At 41.7% G+C, this 23,371-nt stretch overlaps 2 protein-coding genes across 6 annotated transcripts in view; one reads left to right on the top strand and one right to left on the bottom strand.

The window, feature by feature from the left end:
- ntn1b (netrin 1b) overlaps positions 1 to 2,286 on the bottom strand; it is a 50,781-nt gene extending 48,495 nt beyond the window's left edge. Inside the window, exons 1-2 of one of the 3 annotated variants that reach the window (XM_028599260.1) lie at positions 1,521 to 2,286; positions 278 to 424 (exon numbers count right to left, since the gene is read on the bottom strand). The gene's annotated coding sequence lies outside the window, so the exon portion shown is untranslated. Of the gene's footprint in view, positions 1 to 8 lie in introns of all 3 variants that reach the window. The other 2 variants (XM_028599259.1, XM_028599258.1) reach the window with 2 other exon arrangements.
- On the top strand, positions 1,650 to 23,371 carry LOC114569442 (phosphoinositide 3-kinase regulatory subunit 5). Of its 3 annotated transcripts, XM_028599255.1 has the most exons (19): positions 2,630 to 2,787; positions 4,583 to 4,701; positions 4,882 to 4,996; positions 5,537 to 5,637; positions 5,727 to 5,795; positions 7,691 to 7,823; positions 9,528 to 9,594; positions 9,758 to 9,935; positions 10,554 to 10,725; positions 13,588 to 13,656; positions 13,751 to 14,583; positions 15,434 to 15,559; positions 16,463 to 16,594; positions 16,679 to 16,772; positions 20,189 to 20,265; positions 20,374 to 20,464; positions 20,585 to 20,667; positions 20,934 to 21,052; positions 22,945 to 23,371. In XM_028599255.1, exons 1-19 carry the CDS (start codon positions 2,751 to 2,753, stop codon positions 23,090 to 23,092), a joined length of 2,763 nt encoding a protein of 920 aa, XP_028455056.1. In that variant the 5' UTR covers positions 2,630 to 2,750; the 3' UTR covers positions 23,093 to 23,371. The 3 variants fall into 3 exon arrangements, with proteins under 3 accessions (XP_028455058.1, XP_028455056.1, XP_028455057.1); XM_028599257.1 differs by lacking the exons at positions 2,630 to 2,787; positions 4,583 to 4,701 and adding an exon at positions 1,650 to 1,763; XM_028599256.1 differs by lacking the exon at positions 4,583 to 4,701.

The following is a 23,371-nucleotide window of genomic DNA, read 5'->3' as shown; positions in this document are numbered from 1 at the left end:
ATTCTTACGAGGCAAAGAAACCCAGGACACTGCCTGCAAATAAACGGCTCAGTCTGAAAGTGAAGCACAACTCCTAAGAATTTGGAGAACAACCTATCCCCTTTACGCACGAAAAACTACTGCTATAGTACTTCAGCCTTTCTCCCCCTTTTCTCTCTCTCTCTCCCTCTCTCTCTCTCTTTGAGATTCCTAAATAAAAATAAGATATGGCAAAAGCCCAGCTGGCTCTGAGTCTCCCTCTGCCTCTGCCTGTCCTCTCAGTCACACCTCTGCCCACCTCTCTCTCTCTCTTTCTGTCCCATTCCCTCTCTGTTATAAAAGGGAAAAGGGGGTCCACTCATTCAGAGGAGAGGAGTCGGAGCCTTTTGAGTGTCTCTGCGGAGGGGGAGAGAGAGCGGCGACATCTTCCGGCAGATTATTTGCACTGCAGGTAAAAAAAAAAAAAAATACACTACTTTAGTCCCAATAAAGAGAAATCTGATGCACTGAAATCTTGTGCTTTGAAAAATTAGTAACACATTTATTCATAGCCTAATTAATTGGCCTTAAACACATGACATCTTCATCACAAATTAGTTATTTTCTTATTGCCATGTTGCCATGCAGGAATTTATTCATTTTCAAGTATTTGTTGTAGACTTAGCCTATATGTACTCTTTTGTGAAAGACAAACTGTCCATCTGAACAAGGGGAGAGGACATTTTGTTAACCCTTAAATAGGGAAGAATGTGGTTGGGTCATTAAGTCAAGTTATTTTTCAAATAATCTGGGCTCAAATAACAGTTATCTGCCAGGACAAATCGCTCGTGAGCCATTTTTAAACATGAAACAGTTTTTTTGTCATGTTGCAGAAATCAATATACTTTGCTGAATTTGCAAGTGGAAGTAAATTTGTTGCTCAAACATTTGTTGTATACAGTATTTTCTGAGAGACAAACTGTCCATCTGAGCAGGGGGAGAGGACACTGAGTTAATTCTTTTTTTTTTAGCACAATTTACCTTAGGGGTGGGGGGGCTCTGTAGAGAAACCTGCCGGCAAAAAGCCAGAAAACAGCAAATAAATGGTCAAAACTGCATAGTACCCCTTTAAATTGGGATGAATGTAGTTAAGTCATAACATTGTTGTTATTTTACAAATAATTTGGGCTCAAATAACAATTTCATCACTTTTACTTTCCTTTTTTTCATTTTGCAGTATGTGTCTCCCACGATAAGTCGCTCATTAGCCATTTTCTTTTACTTACTATAACATGAAACTGGTTTCAAACCTTCATGTAGCCTCAACTTTTTTTCTGGTTTCTATGTTAAGAGTCATCGGTGTAAGCTTATTCATTGGCACGTATAAGTGTGAGTTTTACTAATTCTTTAGCCTAATATACGCTTATGTTCATCATTTATGTTGACTGTAATGTTTAATGTATGTTTTTAAATGTGGACCTGAGGAGAAGTAACTGTGCATAAGGACACAGCTAATGGGCATCCTATAATAAAGTAAAATAAAAGGTAGAACAGTTACAAACCATTTCAGCCAGACTCCTCCTATGACATAAGTAGATGGTCTAATGTAAACCACCTTAGCCTACAGACTCATGCAGTTCCTGTTTTGCAGCACATGCTCTCTGACTGTGCAGTCGGAGGGTCTATTTTTGAAAAAGCACCAACACAGGAGGATGTGGTCTCTGTATTGTTTCCCTCTGTCGCTGCTGTGCCTCAGCTGTGGTTGATCTGGGATGATCTAGGACACTGATAACTGCAGCAGAGAGGTAAGACTTATATCATGTACTTCTTAATTTTTAATCTTAGTTTTTATGCTTTAACACATAGTATTTTCCATGCATCTGTATCATATGTCCGATGCTTGTGTCAGGTTGGCCAGAGGAGCCTTTGCATATATTTATTTTAACCATTTCATACAGGCCTTCTCCCTCTTAACTAGGAACAAGCATCTGTTGCAAAACATCCATCATATCTAACTGCAGTGTTATTTAAGCTCTGCAGATTTCCTGTTCCCCTTTTAAAAGCTGCAGAAGGCTGTTATCAGTGCGTTCAGAATAACAGATTAAAGTTTTTTTGGCAAAGTATTTTATAGAGTATTGAGTCTCAGTAGTAGTACATATATATGTTTTCCATTATTGAAGGGTTGTGGGATACGCATAATTAAGTTGGGTTTGTAGGGGCCAGCTGTAGGCCTACATCTGGCAGTGTCACCTGTTGTTCCCCTCTCTCTCTTTTATTTCAAAACAAGTACAATGACAAAATGCATATATACTGTACCAGAAGTTAAGTGGTAAATACATTATGAAAGAAAGAAAAATATATATACTACTATTTTATATATATTTTCTGTAATATATAAATATATTACGGAAAAATTAATTCAGCAGTGCAGGCTGAATTAATTTATATATATATATATATATATATATATATATATATATATATATATATATAGTATGTATTTAGGCTATAGGGTTTAAGGGGTGCTGATTAACTTGTATGTATTGTTGTATTTCATCAACTTTGAACAGAGGTTTTCTGTTACTGAATTTACTTTTGTGAATGAGAAATTTTGCTAAGATAATGAAAATATTTATGACATAATGCAGTCATCTTAAAAACCAAACAGCACATCACCCTCCCTCCATTTTGGGCAATTAAAGCCAACACCACGCAGCCAAGCTCAGTATTGTTGTGGCAGTAAAAGTCAAGTTTGCACGGCAGGGCTGGACAATATAGCTTTACAACATACAATGGAGCAACACCTGCTTCCTCCCTGCTGCACATACTGTAAGATATGCTTGTCTTCATGGTTTAATATTCTGTATATGTGCTAGTCATTTTACTGTTAGGTTGATGTGATTCCCAGCCACAGGTAACGTTAGGCCTACTTCTGCAGTTTCAAATTCAACAAATTTGAAGAAAAGAAAAGTCAGAATGGGGAGAAGTCAGCTGTAACTGCTGAACACCACATGTAACACACGACTAGTTAGCAAATGAGCAGAGAACAGCCTGCTGAAGTAAACAATTGATTGAAATAGCTAATGTTAGCTAAACAGAAATTGTTAGCTAAAAGTAATGGCTAACAGTTGAACTAGTTAGCTAAAAGTTAACAGATAAACAATTGAAACACTTAGCTTAAAGCTGCAGTGGGTAGAAAGCAAACATTTGAAGTAGAGTGTGACCTCTTCTTCAGTGTTACTACGCAACTACTTTTGATGGAAAGTAGCTAAAGCTTGCTCTAAATGTCGCTAGATTTCATCTTGCGCTAATTAGCTTTTTCAGACGTCAGTTTTTCACGCTTGCTACTCTCCTACTCTGTGTCCACATATACAGTATTTTAATACAACCGAATTGCCAATAAAGCTGTTCTCTTTCACATATTTTTCTGTTTCTGTTGAACAAGTATGAAATAGTGAGTGAAATGTTGCCGCTTCAGACTAAATGTTAACCAGTAGAAACTCTCAAGTTGTTTCCAAGCTGCTGCCCTGGACTGCTAAAATCATGATTTTATAACCGCAACATCATCTGACAAAATTTACCATTTGAATTACAATATGCTGTGAGATTATAATGGCATTTTTGCTCAACGTCGCCAAAATAAAAAAATGCCTACCACAGCTTTAAAGTAATGGATAAACAGTTGAAATATTTAGCTTCAAGTAATGGATGATAAATGGGTGAAACATAGCTTCTACAGGTTGTTGTACATATGCATACATGACCAAACCAACCAAACAAACACTGACAAATTGTAGCAATATCCACTTTTATTTAGTTAATAGGGATTCTGTCTAAAAATCAATTTAAATGAACACATTTGGAGTATATATTCAATATATTTTAACTAGTGAAGACGCAGTTTCTCCCCCTGTCCCGTCCTAATATTGCATACATGCTTCCCGGAAGGCCTTTTTCCTGTTTTGACGGGCACAGGTGACCCCAGTTTTCCAGTCGTGTCACTACACACATTATTCAACACTGCAGTGACACATCTGCCACAGCTGGGCACAATTGCAGCTTCCGTATTCATATCGACATCCTGGAAGCCAAATATACTTAGGAGGAAAATGTTTTGTCTTATGGCAGTCTTATTCCAAATGTTTCTTGTTAAATCAATCACAATAGGCATTAAAACAGGCCCTGCCTTGGAATAAAGGCTTTAATTACCCCTGTCAAATGTTATTGTTTCCAAAATTGTCCATTTCATCGAATGGTCAGTGTGGTTTTACTTGTGTGTCATCACATGCGTTTGCACCCTAACCCCAGGTGGCATGTGATTTCTAGTAAGCAAATTCCAAAAAATTTGTTTAGTTTGTAACTTGATCTGGGTTTTTTTGTGCTTTAAATTGATTCTTTTACCTTGACTGACTTTCACAGTCTTTACTTAAAAAAAAAAAAAGTTGAATAAAAAAATAAATAAAAAAAACATCCATACTTGTCTTTGCTTGCCAATAAGACCAATAAGGGAAGTTGTCCTTTAGTAAGATTCATTTCCATGCCACTTTGAGTCATGTGAAATGTGGTGTCAGCAGCAGATTTTAAGAATGAAGTAGAAGTTGAGGTTGCTTTTTTTTTCGACCAGCTCATCTCCGGTCTGCTCACACAGTCTGCGACTCACTGCTTTCAGTAGGAAGGGGGCAGGCTGTGTTTTCTGCCCTGACGTCTTTGCTGTGGACATGTGTGGTTGATTGTCTCTTGAGGGTAACTATGAAGAATATTAAGTGTTGGCTACAGCAATAACAGGAAGTTTGGACTACTGAAGAGACATAATACTTTGTTTTACCGTAACACAATAATAGGGTGTAATTCTTGTTTTTATATCGCGGCTTCCTGTCGGTTTATCTCCTGTATCTTTCTGTGGATATTGTGATGCCTCTGCAGAAGATGATGACAAAGATGGAGCAGAGCTCGTGCACTGAGGATCGGATCCAGCATGTCCTGGAGCGTTGCCTCTGTGGCCTGGGCCTCGACATTCCTGACAAACAACTCTGGAACGGTAAGACCCAATCCCGTACCTGTCTTTAAAACTAACACAATACAAAACTAGAGCTGAAAATGTAAAACAACTTGGGTCCTCAATTTACACCAGAAATAGACACGTGGAGATAGTTCAAAATGTTGAACTGAAGTATTAATTTTTTATATATTTTTTTTATATATTATTATATGCATTATATATTTTTTTATCTAATAAATATTAATTTGATTTTTAACCTGTAAAATCATCAAAACACGCACCCAGCGAACCAATCAGGAACACATTGTCCAACTTATAGAGACAAATGGGAAGTGAAAGTGGTGACACACAGAATGTGGAGTGACAGACAGTGTGGAGGAGTATCATGTTGTGTAATGCTTTAGTTTAATTTTGAAAGACTTACTGAAATAAATTAGCTCAGACAACAAGGTACAAGGCAAAGTGGCTTAATCTTTTTGCCTTTAGGTCAACGCCTTCCTGATCATCTGTTGTTAAAATGTATCTAAAAAGCCTAAACCTAAAAGGAGAAATAAGTTGTGTGTTTGTCTGTCTGTTCAGCCGGGCTGTGCATAAACCGCTGGTGTTTGGAGGAACTTGTGAAGAGAGATCCGCACAACTTCCTCATCCTTTTGCATAAAATACTGAGGAAAACAAAGGAGGTCAAGCGCTAACACACAACAATATAATTTTCCAAAAGTGTTCAGTGTAATATGAGGAATGACAGTGTGTTTAAATTTTTTTTGAACAGGTGCTAGAGCAGTGTCAGTATGAGCTGGTGGTGCCCCTCAGTCTCCTGTTCTCTTCAACCCTCCTAAAGGTGAGCGGGTCCAAATTATAATCAGGAGAGGAACACGCACAGACTCCCAATTTGTTCTGTACTCTCTATTTCACCTGGTTACTTCCTTTTTCTCAGCAGTGGTGAAAGAAGTATTCAGATTGTTTACTTAAGTAAAAGTAATAATACAACACAGTAAAAATACTCTGTTAGAAGTAAAAGTCCTGCATTGAAAATGTTACTTAAGTAAAAGTATGTATTGTAAGTATCATCAGGAACATGTACTTAAAGGTCCCATGGCATGAACATTTCACTTTATGAGGTTTTTTAACATTAATATGCATTCCCCCAGCCTGCCTATGGTCCCCCAGTGGCTAGAAATGGTGATAGGTGTAAACCAAGCCCTGGGTATCCTGCTCTGCCTTTGAGAAAATGAAAGCTCAGATGGACCAATCAGGAATCTTCTCCTTATGAGGTCATAAGGAGCAAGGTTACCTCCCCTTTCTCTGCTTTGCCGGTGTCAGTACCCAATCCGTTCCACCTGCACAATCCGTTCTGCGCATGCGCAAGATGTTCGCGCATGCGCTGTGGTACGAAGATTTACGACACTATCTGTTCCCACACTAGCCTAACCTGGAAGCTAACGTTAGTTTAGCTAATAGCTAATTTGGGCGGACCGCTTGGTGATTATAGCGGTCTGCTGTTAGCCTCCACTGGGAAGCTAACGTTAGTTTAGCTAACAGCTAATTTGGCTAACCGCTAGCTGAGACAGCATGTAAACTTTAAAAGACCCTCAAAATAAAACTTCAAAACAAACGTTAACATATATAACAGCTGTTACGTCAGTTCTACTTTACTTGTGCTCATTTAAAATACAATCACTCAATACTTGTCTTTATTGTTATTACTGTAAAGTCTTAATTTTGTTGTAGCCTGCTTTTTCCATTATGTTTGACATAACATTATTTTAGACTGAATCTAGCTGTCCGTTCTGCCTGCACGATCCATTCTGCGCATGCGTTATTTGTCGGCTAGCGGTTAGCCGAATTAGCTGTTAGCTAAACTAACGTTAGCTTCCTGGTGGAGGCTAGCGTGGAACAGATCGGGCAGGTCGTAAAACAGTATTATCATCTGCGCATGCGTGAACATCTTGCGCATGCGCAGAACGGATTGTGCAGGTGGAACGGATCCGGTACTGACAGCCTGCCCAGAGAATTTGGCCCCCCCATGAGAAAAGGACATCATGGCTTTCAAACTAGCAAAGTGGTAGTTGGTCATGGCCACACCCCAACCCTCCACCTTGCCCTCCCCCCTCTCTCCTCCTCAATAGCTACAGACACAGAAATGATACATCCTAAGGAAAGCTCATTGTGGGACTGGCTCTAGTGGCTGTAATTCTGCACCAAGGCTGAATTTCGGGAAAGAGACTTCAGATACAGTATTAGGGGACCACTAAGGCCTATAAAAAAGAGACTTCAGATACAGTATTAGGGGACCAATTAGGTTTATATAAAAGAGACTTCAGATACAGTATTAGGGGACCACTAAGGTCTATATAAAAGCCTCCAAAGAGCACCATGTCATGGGACCTTTTAAAGTATTTAAAAGTAAAAGTACTCAATGCAGAAAATCTAAAAAGTAAGTGTTTAATCGGCTAATCATTTCAGCTGTAGTCCTAAATATTGTTGGGTAGTTTAATTTATAATAAAACATCGTATTTTGTAAACTTCGTGTTTTGTGTGCAAAAATCGTAATTTGTAAAGTAACTAAAGCTGTCAGATTGATGTAGTGGAGAAAAAAGTGCAATATTTCTCTCTAAAAAAGGAACCGAAGTAGAAGTAGAAAGTGACATGAAAAGAAAAGCCTTACCTCAAATTTGTACTTAAGTACAGTAGTTGAGTAACTGTACTTGGTTACATCCCACCTCTGTTTCTCAGGCTCCTCATGTGGCTCCAGAAGTGCTCCAGGAGGCCCACCAGTTGTTCCATAGTTTCCTGGCCTGGCCGGAGCCGTGCAGCTCTGCCAGCAAACGCCTGCTGAATATTATTCAGCAGGAGCTCCGAGCACCAGGTAGCACCGACGCTCGTACACCGCGATGAAAAAGGCCCAATGTCACCTCACTGTTAGTCTCTATCTCTACGTTCCACTTACGGGATTGCTCCGGTGCCGCCGGAAATTCCGCCGGATGTCCTTCTTTTCGGCCGGATGTCCGTCCCCTTCCTCTTCCTTTGTGTTGGCGTTCTAACCTCCGGTGGATTTGTGAGGACTATGGTTAACTGCTCCTCAGATCTCTGCAGGGTAAATCCAGACAGCTAGCTAGATTATCTGTCCAATCAGAGTTTTCTGGTGCACGACTAAAACTACTTTTGAACGTCCACATGTTCCACCAAAACAAGTTCCTTCCTGAGAATATTTTGCAGCGGTATCGTGGCTCCGTCCGGCACATAGCGCCGCCCATGATGATTGTGATTGGTTTAAAGAAATGCCAATAAACCAGAGCAGGTTTTTCTCCCAACCCGGAATGCTGTGAATGTGGACTAGCCAGACCTTCCTCCGCAGCGCTGTGGAGGAAGGTGACCACTCATTCACATACGTGAGGCAGATTCAGGAGACTTTAATGACTTACACAGGAGCATTTAATGGAATCTCAATCCAGGAGAATTTAGGATCACACATTACAGTGTGGTTGCTATCCCAACTTCTGGAGTTCCTGTCTTCCTGAAGGTGTATTTTAACCCATGCTGGAGGCGTTAAGTTTAGCTGAACCTTTAAGGTAAACAAAGATATTGCGGGCGCCTATATATCTTGAAGTTGAAGTGCTCCTCTGCTTGGAAAGGTTATGAGGTTATGTTGGACACTGACCTGAATCAAACCTGGGGTACTCAACTTACATAGCAGGAATTTGTAAGCTGGAAATTCCACCACAGGGCGTACTCATGGACGGATTATAAAACAATGGGACACCCAAATTCAAAGAATCTCTAAGAGTCTTTAAGTCATTTTGCGTTCTTTTGTAGTTGTTTTATACCTTTTTTGTGCTGGTTTTGCATCTAGTTTGTGCATCACTTTGTGGTAATTTTTGGGTTGTGGTGACACACAAGTAACACTTAAAGAGACATTCACCAAGGGACTGTACCTTTAAGGGAGAGGTGTTATGATTTGAGGTTCCGGTTTTAACGTGGTGTTGCCGCTGTTGTTCTCACTCATTGTACAGTGTTATATACGTATTGAAGTGGCGAGTAAAGCTGACTCAACGCATCTCCGTCTGTTGTCTCCTCACTTATCGCACTCCACATTGGTGACCCCGACGCAAGTTGAATACGGCTGAATCATGTCGAACGACGGTGGCGAGAACGCTGCTGCCACTCCACAGGGTCTGGTTTATGAGCTACAGTATTTGTAGAGGTTTTACGTTTCTTTGTGGTTGTTTTGTGTCTCTTTGTAGGCTTTTTGGGTCGTTTGTAGTCTTTTTGTGTCTCTTTGTGGTTGTTTTCCATCTTTTTATGTTGGTAATACATCTATACTCAGGACACACCCCTCTGTCGCTTTCACGTCACCTTTTGGTATCGCCTCAGCTCACTTGGAACCTCGACTGAGGTGTTACTAAAAAAAGTACCTGTTAGTAGGTACCAGGTACTTTTTATCGTAATGGACAACCAAAAAAGGCAAGTAGAGTTGAGTAGAGGCGAGGCGAGGCGAGTCGAGCAGGTACCATGTAATGGAAAAACGCCATTAGATATACTAAACTAAACTGTCTGCCTACTTTTGTTTCAGGTATTTCATTTCAAAGACAGGTTCGGACAGAGCAGGGTATTTCCACTGAGATTAACTCCAGAACCATGTAAGTTCATTCAAATTCATTAATGTTGGCTATTAAAACCAGCTAAACATGGCTACTTTTCCACACATGTTAAACTCTTTATGGCACTTGTGTGTGTGTGTGTGTGTGTGTGTGTGTGTGTGTGTGTGTGTGTGTGTGTGTGTGTGTGTGTGTGTGTGATCAGGACGGTGCTGTTAGTGAGCCCAGATGAGGACGTCCCTCCAGAGGTCCAGTCTGTGGCGGAGCAGCTGAGCGGCACCGCGCCCTCCAGCAGAGACGTGGCCGTCCTCCTCATCGTGCACGGCTTCCAGGCAGCTCTGGGCACCGATCACGACCCCCAGGCGCTCCACACTGCCCTGCAGGTGACCCACCAAATGGGATTTGGATGCACAATTTACTTTTTTTTATTCTTTCCTAGGAGAGAGAAAAACATCTCTCTGCTCCAATTCAGTGGCTGGTTCAGATGAGTTTTATTCACGGCACAGTGGAGACAGAAGTTCACGAGAAGCTGTAGGATTCTCTCTGACCCGAAGGAGTCTCTGACCAGGGTTTTAGACAGTTTAGAGGAAAAGGATTTGTATAGACTCAATACCATCTGCTCCCACTAATCCAAAGTGCTTTGATTAGCTGAGGCGTGATTGTGAATCTCTGTCGGAGTCAACCTGACAAAAAGTCTCACTCAGTGACCAAAGTGAAATGCTTCCTCCTAAAACTAAGCTATAGAAAAAGGCAGACAGACTCTTTTAGGTCAAATAGTTTCAGCACAGTCGAAATATACAGAACAGCAGGAATTGGATCGGTGAACAGGGAAGAGAAAAGAGCTGCACGATATAAGGAAAATATGCGATAACATTGTTGAATATCGCGATAACGATATTACTTGAAGGAAAGAGCATATAAGTATGAGATGGGACTAAAACTTTTAGGTAATTAATTTTCTTCCACGCTTCCTAACACAAACCCTCCTTACGTTCGCCCAGACAAAGCGTCCTGAGGAGCTGGAGCAGCTCAGCGAGGCTGTGATTGACCGAATGGAGACAGCTGCCTCTACAGCCGGTCTCAGCGCAGCCAGACAAGGTCTCCTACACAGCATGGAGAGGCTCCGAGAAAGCGTGGCCCTTCCTACTCCCGCTGATGGCTGCCTAGATACTGGTGAGACAGAAACACATGAACATGACATTCTCACTCCCATCGTGGGTTCTCTTTCTTCTGTGAGTGTGGGGGAAGGTAGGCGGGGGGTCTTGTGTGAGGTTTATCGAAAGTGTTCCTTGAACGCATTTGGATGACATAATGTATGCTTATGATTTATGCATGTTTACAGTATGTTTGTTGTGTTTATGTGCAATGCAAGACGCAAAAAGTCTCCTTTGGCGTCATATTTAGACGCACTTGGTCGAGAATATTTGGCTAGGGCTGCTCAATTATGGAAAAAAATATAATCACGATTATGTCGATCAATATTGAAATCTTCAAATCTGGAAATATGTTGCAATTGTTGAACTTAAACAGTGGAAAAAGTTAAATAAATCAACTGTTAAAAAAAAATTAATTATTAATTAATACTTTTCCTATTTAGACTTTATCTATTCAGTTTACTTGCAAAACGTAATAAGCTAAATAATTGTTTTTCTCGATTATTCTGTTTTTATGATCGTTGGGAGCCGAAATCATAATCACGATTACATTTCGATTAATTGCACAGCCCTATATTTGGCCTCACTTTTTGACGCTCTGGGTCTGGACGTACGTTGAACTGACATGCGGCACAAGCTCAGGACAGTTAGATTTTGGAAAAGATGGCGGGTGGGGTTACAAAAATGTACGTTTCAGTGACACACACAACAAGAACGCGACACAAGCCCCGGTCTCCTGGGTGAAAGTCCTGTGTTGTTTGACCCATCCACCCCCCCCCAACCGACCTCCTTATGCAGATTTTCGGTCTTTTTTACTACTATCTACTGTCTTAATACTCTACTGTTAATGCTCTGCCCGGTGCGTTCCGTACAGACGCTGGAGGGTGATTTTTGCGTCTGTATCTGACGCTGAGAGCCACTGACCAAGAGTCTGTATTTCACGAGTAGGGAGTAAGAACGGGTTGGAACATAAACTGCCAACGACAAAGCGACAGAGATGTATAGTAACAAAGTACAACTACTTCACTACTGTACTTAAGTACTAAAAGGCTGTATTTTTTCCCCTACTTCCACTTTTACTTACATATTTTTCGATGAGTTTAATACTTTTATTCCGATAATGTTTTTATGTGCTGCAACGTTACTCGTTACAATTATAAAAATGTTACGAATCATTCCAAACCCACATTATCAGTTCCAGAGCGGTAGATGGCTCTGTCACCAGGTTTGATGAAGCTGGCTCATCAGTGAGCGATATCAAGCGATCAAGCTGTCTTATGGACCTTCTTTACAGCAGACATTTTGACTTGTCATAGCAGGAAAAGCACAGTTGAAATTGATAACCTTAACGATGGCTCAGTTCCATCAAGTGTCCCAGTAAGATATTTCAGTGAGTCAGCATGTACAATACCAGGACCTCTCCTAAGTGGAATGCAGCCATCAGTAATGGTTTTGGATACACCTGTGCTTTTCCTACTATAACATGTCATCATGTCTGCTGTGAAAAAGGTCTATAAGAGGACTGGGGATGCTCCCGTTCTGCCTTTCGCTCTGCTGCCTGCCTGCATTGAGAACACTTCAGCTTTGTTAGTTTGTGTCGAGATGGAAGAACCAGAAACCCCACCTTCAACAACTTCAACTTGGGGCAATCGTGCCGCTGAGGAAAGAGACCACCCCCGGCCCTACTTAGAGTCCATGTTTTCATTTGTCGGAGTGAAAGACAATTCATATAGAATGAAGTGCCTACACTGCCTCCTGAAAGATTGCAAAATAATGGCCTTCAAAAATTCACTGTTGAATTTGAAGAAACCTATCAGAGTAAGTTACAAAATATAATACACAAATGGCACACCAGCTTGAGCTATCAGTAAGTGCTAAACACAATACTTGTACTTTTACTTTCAGTACTTGAGTAGTAAATTTTAAAATAAACTACTTTTAATACTTAAGTACAACAATTCTTGAATACTTTAGTACTTCTTCTTAAGTGTTGTGCTTAAAGAGCACTTCAACTTCTACTCAAGTCACTTTTTTGATTACTTGCACTTTTACTTAAGTCTGGGTCTCTAGTAATACATGTCTGCAAAGCGGAAATAGATAAATGTGTCCCATGTGAAACAGAATAGATGTGAAATAGATAAATGTGTGAAGAGTTGCATTTAAACTTTTGCTTTTCAAGATTGTGTGTGAGGGCTGTGTATTTATGATTATTTAGCACATGACGTTTTGCAAGTGAACTCTTATTTTGTATGTGCTTTGTGTTCTGAATGAAAAATTATCATAGTTTATAAAAATGCATCCCAGGATAGACATTTTATACGCATTTTAAGCTAGGGCTGTGCCATTAATCCAATTTTTGAACACGACTTTCGGCTCCTAACAATCACAAAAGCAATGTAATCAAGGAAAACTATTATTTCACAATGAAACTCTTATTTTGTTTTTGTGTTCTGAATGACGTGTGCACTTTGGCCCCTCCCGACGGCTAAACTGACATTTGAATAGATTTTTTTAATATAGTTTATTTTAAGGGGAATTCAAAAGAAATTTCAAACGGGAAAAGTATTAAGTGAAATTTCGCAGTTCAAGGTGTTTTTTGAATGTTGATTTGCTTATCTGTTTCACTGTTTTTTGAAGTTCAATAAATGCATCATCTTTGTAAAAGTCAATAAGTAATTGTGTTAAATAATTGTGATTTCAATGTTGACCAAAATAATAGTGATTATGATTTTTTGTTGTTGTAATCGAGCAGCATGTGTACATGGACAATATGCTGTCGGCATCCAGAATTGCTTCCAAAGTGACACTGAAACTATAAAAGAAGGAGATTGTTATGCGACAGTATTGCTTCCTTAAATTGTGTGTGATCTCCTCTCATTAGGGGCTGTGGAGACTTTCATGCTGCCCTTCCCCAAATGTCAAACGTGCTCTTGGGAAAAAGACAACTTTGGTAATTAGTTAAGTTTAAACTCTCCAAACGCCGGCATTATTTACCAGAGATGTGTCTTTAACTGTAAAAAATAATCTTCTTCACATTCATGCAGATGTTCTGAATGGCGTTCTCGAGCCCAACCTGAACTCCCCTCCAGACTGTTTCCTTAAAACCGAAGTGGAAGAGGACGATAACCATGACACCAGTGTGGATGAGGAAGACGAGTTGGAGGGGAACAAAGCGGACGACGGGCTTCAGAATCACCGCTTCTCCAGCGCATCCTCTTCCTCGAGGGACTCCGGCTACTCGCTCTTCTCCGCCTGTTCCGCCGTCTCCACGCTGTCTGGCTCGTCGGGGGTGGAGAGCGACTTCAGCGAGGACGCAACACACGAGGACACAGAGGACAGACAAGATGTCCAACCGAAGCTCAGGAAGAAACCCAAAAAGAAGTCCAGATCCATCTTAGGCGCCGAGCGCTTCTCGTCGCTTTTCAAGAGCCCCCGCAGCCCGAGCGTTTGCCGCCGGGCCCAGAGCTTGAGCCACCGTGGGGATTTTACCAAAGACGGCCACAGAACTGGCTCCACGACCGTGTCTAGACACGTTCATTCTCTGCATCCGTCCACTGCCACCCTGGATCCCCTCGCCCCCCGGAAGCACGTGTGCGTCCGCCGGAGGCCGATCCTGAGCTACCACGAAGGCGACGTGGAGGAGGGGCCCACCCTGCTCAAAGTGGTGGTGTTCGGAGGCGATAGAGAAGCCGGCAGGCTGGCCAGAGCATACAACGACCTGCAGCGCAGAGAGAGCAGATTTCCCCGACTCACCAAGATGTGCAAACTGCAGTTTTACCTTGTTCCCACCAAAAGGAGAATGACCGGAAGCCCGGGAGGAGGACACACACCAACTGAGGGGTCGATGGGAAGTTCAACCAAAGCTGCTGCCGCTGTGGTGAGAACTGTCTGTCTGTGTTGCATGTTTTCACCTCTATATGTTATACTGTAGGTAAGTGTTAATCAAATGGGGGTATGTGTACCCATAGGGTATGGCTGGGCAATATATCAATATTATATCGTCACAGATATATGAAGCTAGGTATTGTATTGGAATGGCTTCGAAGGACGACCAAAAACGCTTGTCTTTTACTGTGAACATTTACTGTTCAATATGTTGCAGTTTTACAAACAAGAAAATGAACAACTTAAGCTTGACGGACATGTTTTGCATCTAGCGTCTCACGTTCATCTCAGTAAGCTAGCAAGAGTACACAACAGACGACTTCCGTGTAGGCTACTTCAAAATAAAAGCACTTCCTGTGACAGTTTGCTGTAAAACTAAATTACTGTTAAACAAATAAGGTTGTGTACCTTTTCACATATCAGCTGTAAATTAATTACAGGAAATAATGTAAATAGTGCGTTTCCTTTAGTCTGTTTTAAACTAAACAACATGAATTTTGTATTCAAGTGCTTTAAACAAACATTTCACAACAGATTGTCTTACATTTTGGATATCGTGATATGACACGTGTTGTCTTTTCCTGGTTTTAAAGCCTGCATTACAGTAAAGTGATGTCATTGTCTGAGCTTAACAGACTTAGCCTATTAGCTATTCTATTATTTGCCTTTACCAACTTGGCCATCTTGTAATTTTGAAATCAGAGCACAGTAGTGATCGGTCGGTGGAGCGGCGGTATTGAAGTGCCGCCCATAGTCAATCATGACGTTAATGAAATGTTATTTATGTATATTAGTTTGGATTATTGAGGAATGATCACCTTTTTATTCTTTCATTGTGATAGGAGTCTAATGGCGGCGTACTGGAGGACAGCTCCAATGATATCGCCCAGATGTTGGGCCTGATCGACCCCTGGTACGAGAGGAACGTCCTCAGCCTGCTCAGCCTGTCCTCGGACGTCCTTTGTCAGGTACCTTCCATACTGCCCCCTTTCTCAGGTCCATGTCTTCCAGCACCTAATTGACTCTCAGCGACAAAAAGAGTTTCTACATTTAGCAATAATGTAATCTATATCGATAACGTTTCATTTCCGGGATTGTTCAGCTGCTGCCAGTAATTCGGCCGGATGTCCCTCAATTTCAACTCCGGTGGATTTGTGAGGACTATGGTTAACTGGTCCTCAGATCTCTGCAGGGTAAATCCAGACAGCTAGCTAGACTATCTGTCCAATCTGAGTTTTCTGTTGCACGACTAAAACTACGTTTGAACGTACACATGTTCCACCAAAACTAGTTCCTGGCTCCGTCAGGCGCTTGACACCGTCCAAAAGATTGTGATTGGTTTAAATAAATGCCAATAAAACAGAGCACGTTTTGCTCCAATCTCGGAATGCTGTGTGGACTAGCCAGACCCTCCTCCGCAGCGCTGTGGAGGAAGGTCTGGCAATGTGAGTCTAGCAATAACGTAACAGAAAACTGCTCACGTCATTTAAATGTCTTCTTCTTAGGGACATTATGGAAATTATTAATAGGGGAAGAAGAGTTGGAGAAGAGGAGCTTTCTGTACGTCATGGAGAATAGAGACACTAAAGTTATTCTATGAAAAAGCCTTTTCTTCATCTAGCTAAAATCTACCCAAAACAGAAAGGTGATATTTTGCCTTTTTAGAGATGAAAATGCTGGTTCTGTACACTTAACACCAGGTGTTGGTTTGGTAAAAGCTGTGTTATGATGCAACTGTATGCACATTATTCCCTCATTACAGATTGTATTGTCTGAAATCTGTGTGTGTGTGTGTGTGTGTGTGTGTGTGTGTGTGTGTGTGTGTGTGTGTGTGTGTGTGTGTGTGTGTGTGTGTGTTCTCTATGAACCAGATGGTGTGTAAGGAAGGTGATGAGTCAGAGAGCAGTGGCAGCTTGGAGCGACTCCCCCTGTTGGCCGACATGGTGCTTTATTACTGCCGACACGCAGACCAGCCGGTTCTGGTGCAGCTCTACCAGGCTGAGGTGAGAGAAGCAACAACACACACACACACACACACACACACACTGCAGTAAATACCTGATTCATTTTTGAATTCCTCCACACAGCTGACCCTAGCTGGAGGAGAGAGGAGAAGGGAAGTGTTTATTCACTCTCTGGAGCTCGGGCACACTGCTGGAACCAGAGCTGTTAAAGCCATGGGTGAGTAGTCTGAATCAACAGAAGTACATTTCCAGGATAAAGCCTCACATGCAGGATGTCTGCTCTCTGTGTGTTGCCGTTCTCTAAGGGCCCTGACACACCTAGCCGATAATCGGCCGTAGGACAGTCTGGCGAGGTCAGTGACTATGAAGGTAAATATGGTGCAAAACGTGAGAGCTTGTACAATACGATGTGAGAACTTACAGAACAAAAAATATGAACGTGTATGTTAAAATTTGCACTTGTAAAACTAAAATTTGCACTTGTAAAAAAATATTCACACACATGATCTGAAAACATTTGCACTCGTAAAACTAAAATTTGCACTTATAAAAAATATTCACACACTTGATCTGAATTTGAAGTCACAAAAAGAAAAAAACACGAGAGCTTGTAATAAAAATCTGAACTTGTAAATTGAAATTTGCACTTGTAGAAAAAATTCTCAGTATTCTGAATGTGAAGTCTCAGAAAAAACATTCACAAATGTCTAGATTGATATTTGCATGAACACAATGACAGCTGCAAAATTTTACTAACATTTACTTGTGTACTTTTTTTTTTTTTTTTTTTACTCAAGTTCATTTTCCATCACAACCACAACTCAGTGATTACAACCTCTCGAATATGTCACTGCAACTTCACATAGGTGCTCTCTCGCATCACAAAGTGGCGAATCTGCGCCTCCACTTTTGCAACAGTTCTTAAGATACATTTGGTGCAAAACTAATCCGTACCTGTGGACCTTGTGGACTACGGCTGTGGAGCTCTGAGCCAACAGAACGGGGAAAGCAGGGTTTCTATCACCAGATGAGGGGCAACTCTATCCGGCTTATTTAGCTATGTAGCATGGAAGACTGGTGGAATAGCAAGCTAGCGTTAGCTAACTAACTAACCAGCCTGCTTCTAAATAAATACCTTTTAATTATTTTAACACTTTTTAACAGTCAAACTGAAACACTGGCGGTGAGCTCCAGGTCCTGCAGCCGCAGATGGACCGTCATCAGCGGGTAACACGTGCCAAGATCTGCATCCCTGCCGAGACTTAAGAAGATAAAATAATGATTTTATAAGGCAAAGTAGCTACTGTTTAAAAGCTATGCTATATACATTTATTGTCATGTTCATCAATAATGATTATAATTTTAGAACGTTTAGAGACATCAATGTTTTATCAGACTCTATCATTTGCTTGCTACCTGGGTGCAATTCTCGGCAGCAACGAGGGTGAATAGATGACGCATTATTCGGCAGAAATGATTGCTGCTGCCCGCGAGGTGGATGTAATTCTCAGCAGATATGAGTGTTAAGGAACACTCATTTCTGCAGAAATTATTGTTGCTGCCCAAGCGAGTGCAATGTTTGGCAGTGATGCAAAATGTGGGCACAACATCAGCAAAGCAAGCTGTGGTCATGGCCGGGCGATGTGCCGCTGCTGCCGGGTGAGGGGCTCTTTGTGACCGATTCGAGAGGTTGTAATCACTGAGTTGTGGTTGTGATGGAAAATGAACCTGAGTAAAAAAAGAAGTACACGAGTAAATGTTGCATTACAAGTTTGCAGCTGTCATTGTGTTCATGCAAATATTAATCTGTGTATATTTTTTCTGCGACTTCACATTCAGAATACAGATGTGTGAATATTTTCTACAAGTGCAAATTTCAATTTACAAGTTCAGATTTTTTCATACACGTTCAGATTTTTTGTTCTGCAAGTTCTCACATCGTATTCTACGAGCTCTCACGTTTTGCACCATATTTACCTTCATAAGTGACTCGAGTGTGTTCCGTGCTGTCGTCCGTCGGAGGAGCCGTCTGCCTTCATTTTGGCCGACCTGACTTGCTGGGTAGGAGGGCAGGCTGTAGGACTCAGTGACCAATCTGATTGGTGGAGTGCTAACCCGGAAATGACGAGCAGGATGAGCCTGACTAAGCCACTCAAAATCTGATGAAAATCTTTTAAACTGACCTTTGTCAATCTGAAATGAAGACAGATTCAGCAACTGCACTTGCTATTTCTTGCAAAAAAAAACAATACATTGGGGCGACAATACAGATACAATACAATTCAGCCGTTGAGTTGGTGTGTCAGGTCCCTTTGCTTCGGGAAACAATAAAAACCTTCGAGCTAGCGAGCTACACACTGAAAAAGTTTTTTCAGTGTGTTTTTTAATCGTGCAAAAAGGCAGGTGTGCTTGGTTCTTTTGGGGAATGATTGGAAAGATTTTACAAAGACTATGTTTACGTCATTTCCTCTCTAACTGGGAGGTTTTGGGACTGATTGGTGGAATTGCTGTGGACGAAGTACACACAGAGATACACTGGTAAGAGGCAATGAGATTTAACCATGCATCAGCTCATTTAAATAGCTCACGTTACTGTGTTGTGTCAACATTAACTTCAGTCAATATTGGATGTGGCATTTTCATTTTGTAAAATGGTGCTGCGGCTCCTTTAAGAGAGGTGTGTGTGTGTGTGTGTGTGTGTGTGTGTGTGTGTGTGTGTGTGTGTGTGTGTGTGTGTGTGTGTGTGTGTGTGTGTGTGTGTGTGTGTGTGTGTGTGTGTGTGTGTGTGTGTGTGTGTGTGTGTGTGGACAGTAGAGAGATAGAGAAAGAGGAAGCAGACGTGTAGATGCAACCAGAGCAGAGTTGGTGGAATAAGTTTTGTACACAGTGTGTGCGGTGTCTGAAATAAAGCCCAGACTGAAAGCCAAGTTCATTCATTTGCTCACCAGAAACTGGATTTTAACCCCTAGCCTACATGTGTCATTAGTATGAGGAAAAAATGAAATTTTAACTGTGTTGGGCTCGGGTCGGGCTCGGACACAAATTTCTTAATGCCTGTCGGGCTTGGGCAGGTTCGGTTGCGGTTCTGTCGGACACGGGCCGTGCTCGGACAGAAATATTCTGCCCGATCCGGACTTTACTCCTTACCTAATTACTGTCGGGGCACGCCCTCATACTCTGCTTCTGACTGGCTAGTAGTCCTTACCTAGGTACTGTCAGGGCACGCCCTCATACTCTGCTTCTGACTGGCTAGTAGTCCTTACCTAGCTACTGAGCATGTGCGACTCCCAACAAAGATAGAACAGAAGTGAGATGTTTCACTCTGTGGCTTAAACAGAGCGCTCAACACACAGGGTGAAAAGAGGAGCAATATGTTTTTTTTGAAAATGAAACCATGTAAACCTATTCTGATTTAACCTCTAAATACAATTATGAACCTGAAAATGAGCATATGAGCACTTTAAAGAAGTGCAAACAACCCAGAGCGTATCTGTGGTTTAGCCAGACTTTACTGCACAGCACTGTGGAGATAGAGCTGGCAATATGAGACTACACATTGAGAGACACAGCCAGACAGCCACAACAGCATATAAACAAACACACACACTTACTGTCTAAAGTGTCTTTTTGTAGGTGCTGCCAGCAAAAGGTTTGGAATTGATGAAGAACGGGAGGCTGTCCCTTTATCATTAAGGGTTGCCTACAACAAGGTATTCTTCCTGCTTTGACGCTCACAATAGATTTCCTGCAAAAACAAACCACAACACATATTACAGTTCACAGATGGAGCTATTTTTACCTCTTCTTTCCGATTACAGGTGGCTGTTAGCGGGAGGAGCCAGTGGACGCAGACGGAGATGGTTTGCACATCGATAAATCTTTACAAAGCCTGCCGGAAACCTGAGCTAAGTATGTGACAGTGATGTAACCCAGTCTTTTGATCACACGCAAGCAATTATTATTGTTGGCAATTGGGTTTCTTTTGTCTGCATTTTGATGTCTAATTAAAATCAAATCTTGTCCGTCCAGATTCAAGGATAGAAAGCCTGCAGCTGACAATGACAGAAGTCCTGAAGAGGCAGTGCTCCAAGTCTAAAAAGGGCTACAATCAGGTAAAAGCAGAATCATCCGAATCGTGTATTTGTCATTGTAAAACATTGTAAAACAATGTCACAACGAAATTAAAGTGCTTCTCCTTCTGGTGCTTAGAGGTATACATTCATACGCACACTCCATACCCTTCCACAAACCATACCCTCACATACACAAAATGGGACAGGTGCTTCTAAAAAGAGTTGAAATTAAACACTTCAGGCACCCCTTCCTCTTAAAAACACCCCCTCCTCACACTTCTCTCCCTCCACATGTCCTGTGGCAGCACATCTCCGTCTCAGAGGTGAAGGTGGACAAGGTGCAGGTGAACGGCGGAGACGATGGGACAACTTTTGCCGTGTGTCTGGATCAGGATGAGAAGAAGTTCATCCAAAGTGTCACCAGGTACAAGAGCATCATGACAGTGGTATCAATCTTCTCATCCTAGGCTACATGCTACTAACCTGACTCCGCCAGATGGATCGCTTCACATTTGCTCGGCACATCCATCTGGGAACTTACCGTTACTGGTTAGCTGATTGGATAAACCATCTGTCTAGCACCACCTATGTTGGTGATAGACGGGCCAAATCAACCAATCAGATCAACGAAGCGTATGAAAATACAACCACAAGCCCCTGCCAGGGACTACAGGTGAAAATTAGCTCTTGAGCTAAAACCTGGTACTATGCATCTCTCCCCTTGGGGTTAATGTTTATTGTACGCTGTCCCTGTTTCTTTAAATAAATAAACTAAACTCTGCTGCTGCAGGCAAAGCATAACTCGTTAGCTGAGCAAGCAAGCAACATGTCGGTAAAGGATATTTGCCGTTTGTGTAACGAGAATTTAGGAATAAAAGACACCATTTCAGGTTCCCGCTGCATATTCCAAAAGAAAGATCCAAGAGAAAAAAGCATTAGCGAGTGGCTAACAGAATTAGGGCTACCGCTGTCTGAAAATACTGGTTCGCTGATTGGATTAACCATCTGTCTGTCACCACCTAAACCCGCCTCAAAACCAACGCTGATTGGTCGGTCGTTTGGCGAACGGTTCCAAATTTTCTCAATCTCAAGATGCCAGACTGATCTGGGAGTAGAAAACTCGCCAGATCAGGACTGTGTCACCAGGCTAACATGCTACCGCTACGCTTTCATTTTGAAGCAGCGCTTTGAGACACAAACGATTTCCGTCCACACATGAATTTTAACTCCAGTAGCAGAACTTATCTCCGTGCACATGAACACGTCTGACAACCAGTGGTGGAATGTAACTAAGTACATTTACTCAAGTACTGTACTTTAGTCCAAATGTTGAGGAACTCATGCCACTTTCTACTTCTACTCCGCTACATTTCAGAGAGAAATATTGTACTTTTTACTCCACTACAGTTTACTGTAGTGTACTGTAGTGTACTGTAGCAAGTCACACTTTTCTGACGGCTCTGCATACAGTAGCTTTACTATTACAGTGTGATCCACTACACTGTTATAAAGAAAACTGCAGTTTGCAAAAAACGTAATGCGACACAAAGTATCTGCTGGGATGTTAAAGCCTGTCCACAATGGCTGATGTTATTGATATGTGGACGGATAAGGTATCTACATATCTGATGGACTGTGATTAAAAAATACCTCTCAAATCGTTTATGTGGAAATGAAAATACAACTATAGTCGGGACTCAATCTCCCGACGTAAACTCTATGAATTAACACAGCTTTTTCATCAACGGGATCGTCGACAAAAGGACATGACGTGTTTGAGAAAAAAAGGTTTTATAGTCTGCTTAATGTTTTTTTTATTCATGCAGATAACAAAGTGCATTAAAATACGCCTGATACAGACTGAATGAATGAATAAATGAATGAGGAAATGAGTTTGAGAGGGAGGAGACTGAAAGGAACTCAAGGTTTTTTTCTCAGTTTCTCTCAGTCTCCTCCCTCTCAGAGGGAGAAACTTGAAGTTTCTTGAAGAAAACCTGCTCCCGACCAGGTTAGGTTCACAGGCTCAGTTACCATAGTAACTGACTCTGAGGTTAAGTTACCTCTCTTTCTGAAACCGAAAACCCAGAGTTTCCCTCATCTCAGGGTTAACAAACTCAGAGTTTTCACTAAACCTGCTTTCGGGAACGGGCCTCTGAACCTGAAATGAAAATGTAGCATTTGTTTGGATTGTGGATTTTGCATCGTGTTGTACTTCTGTCCTCTCTCCCTCATTGTCCTGAATATATGTTAGTCATAAACCTGTGCGTGCGTTTGTCAGGCCCAGGTGCAGTGATGCTGTATCGTGTGTGTCCGCAGGTGTGATGTGTCTCTGTGCTGTAAACCAGGAAGCGGTTCAGACTGGAGGTCCTACAAGCCGTCGCCTGGCCAAGTCCAGCCTCTGCACCCGTCCTACTGCTCTCTGCTCTGCCTGCCCATCACCTCCTTCACCGCCTCATTTCCCTGACACACTTTTCCCAGCGTGGTCGCACAGAATTCCGTGAAATGATCACGAATCGTTAGCAGCGCATTACGTGGTGGTGGCACCAAATGTGTGAAAAATCTGTGTGGCCAAAACAATGCCAATGTAAAGTCAATGAGAAGATGAGGTAGCATTAAGAGCGACTACGGTAGCGAGTACTATGTAAGATCGAAATTCCGCTTAAAGGAACAGGCCAACTTATTGGGAATTTAGCTTATTCACCGTAACCCCCAGAGTTAGACAAGTCCATACATACCCTTCTCA

Source organism: Perca flavescens, chromosome 15 (assembly GCF_004354835.1).
Source record: "Perca flavescens isolate YP-PL-M2 chromosome 15, PFLA_1.0, whole genome shotgun sequence".
NCBI lineage: Eukaryota > Metazoa > Chordata > Actinopteri > Perciformes > Percidae > Perca > Perca flavescens.
This window is presented reverse-complemented; position numbering and strand designations above follow the sequence as displayed.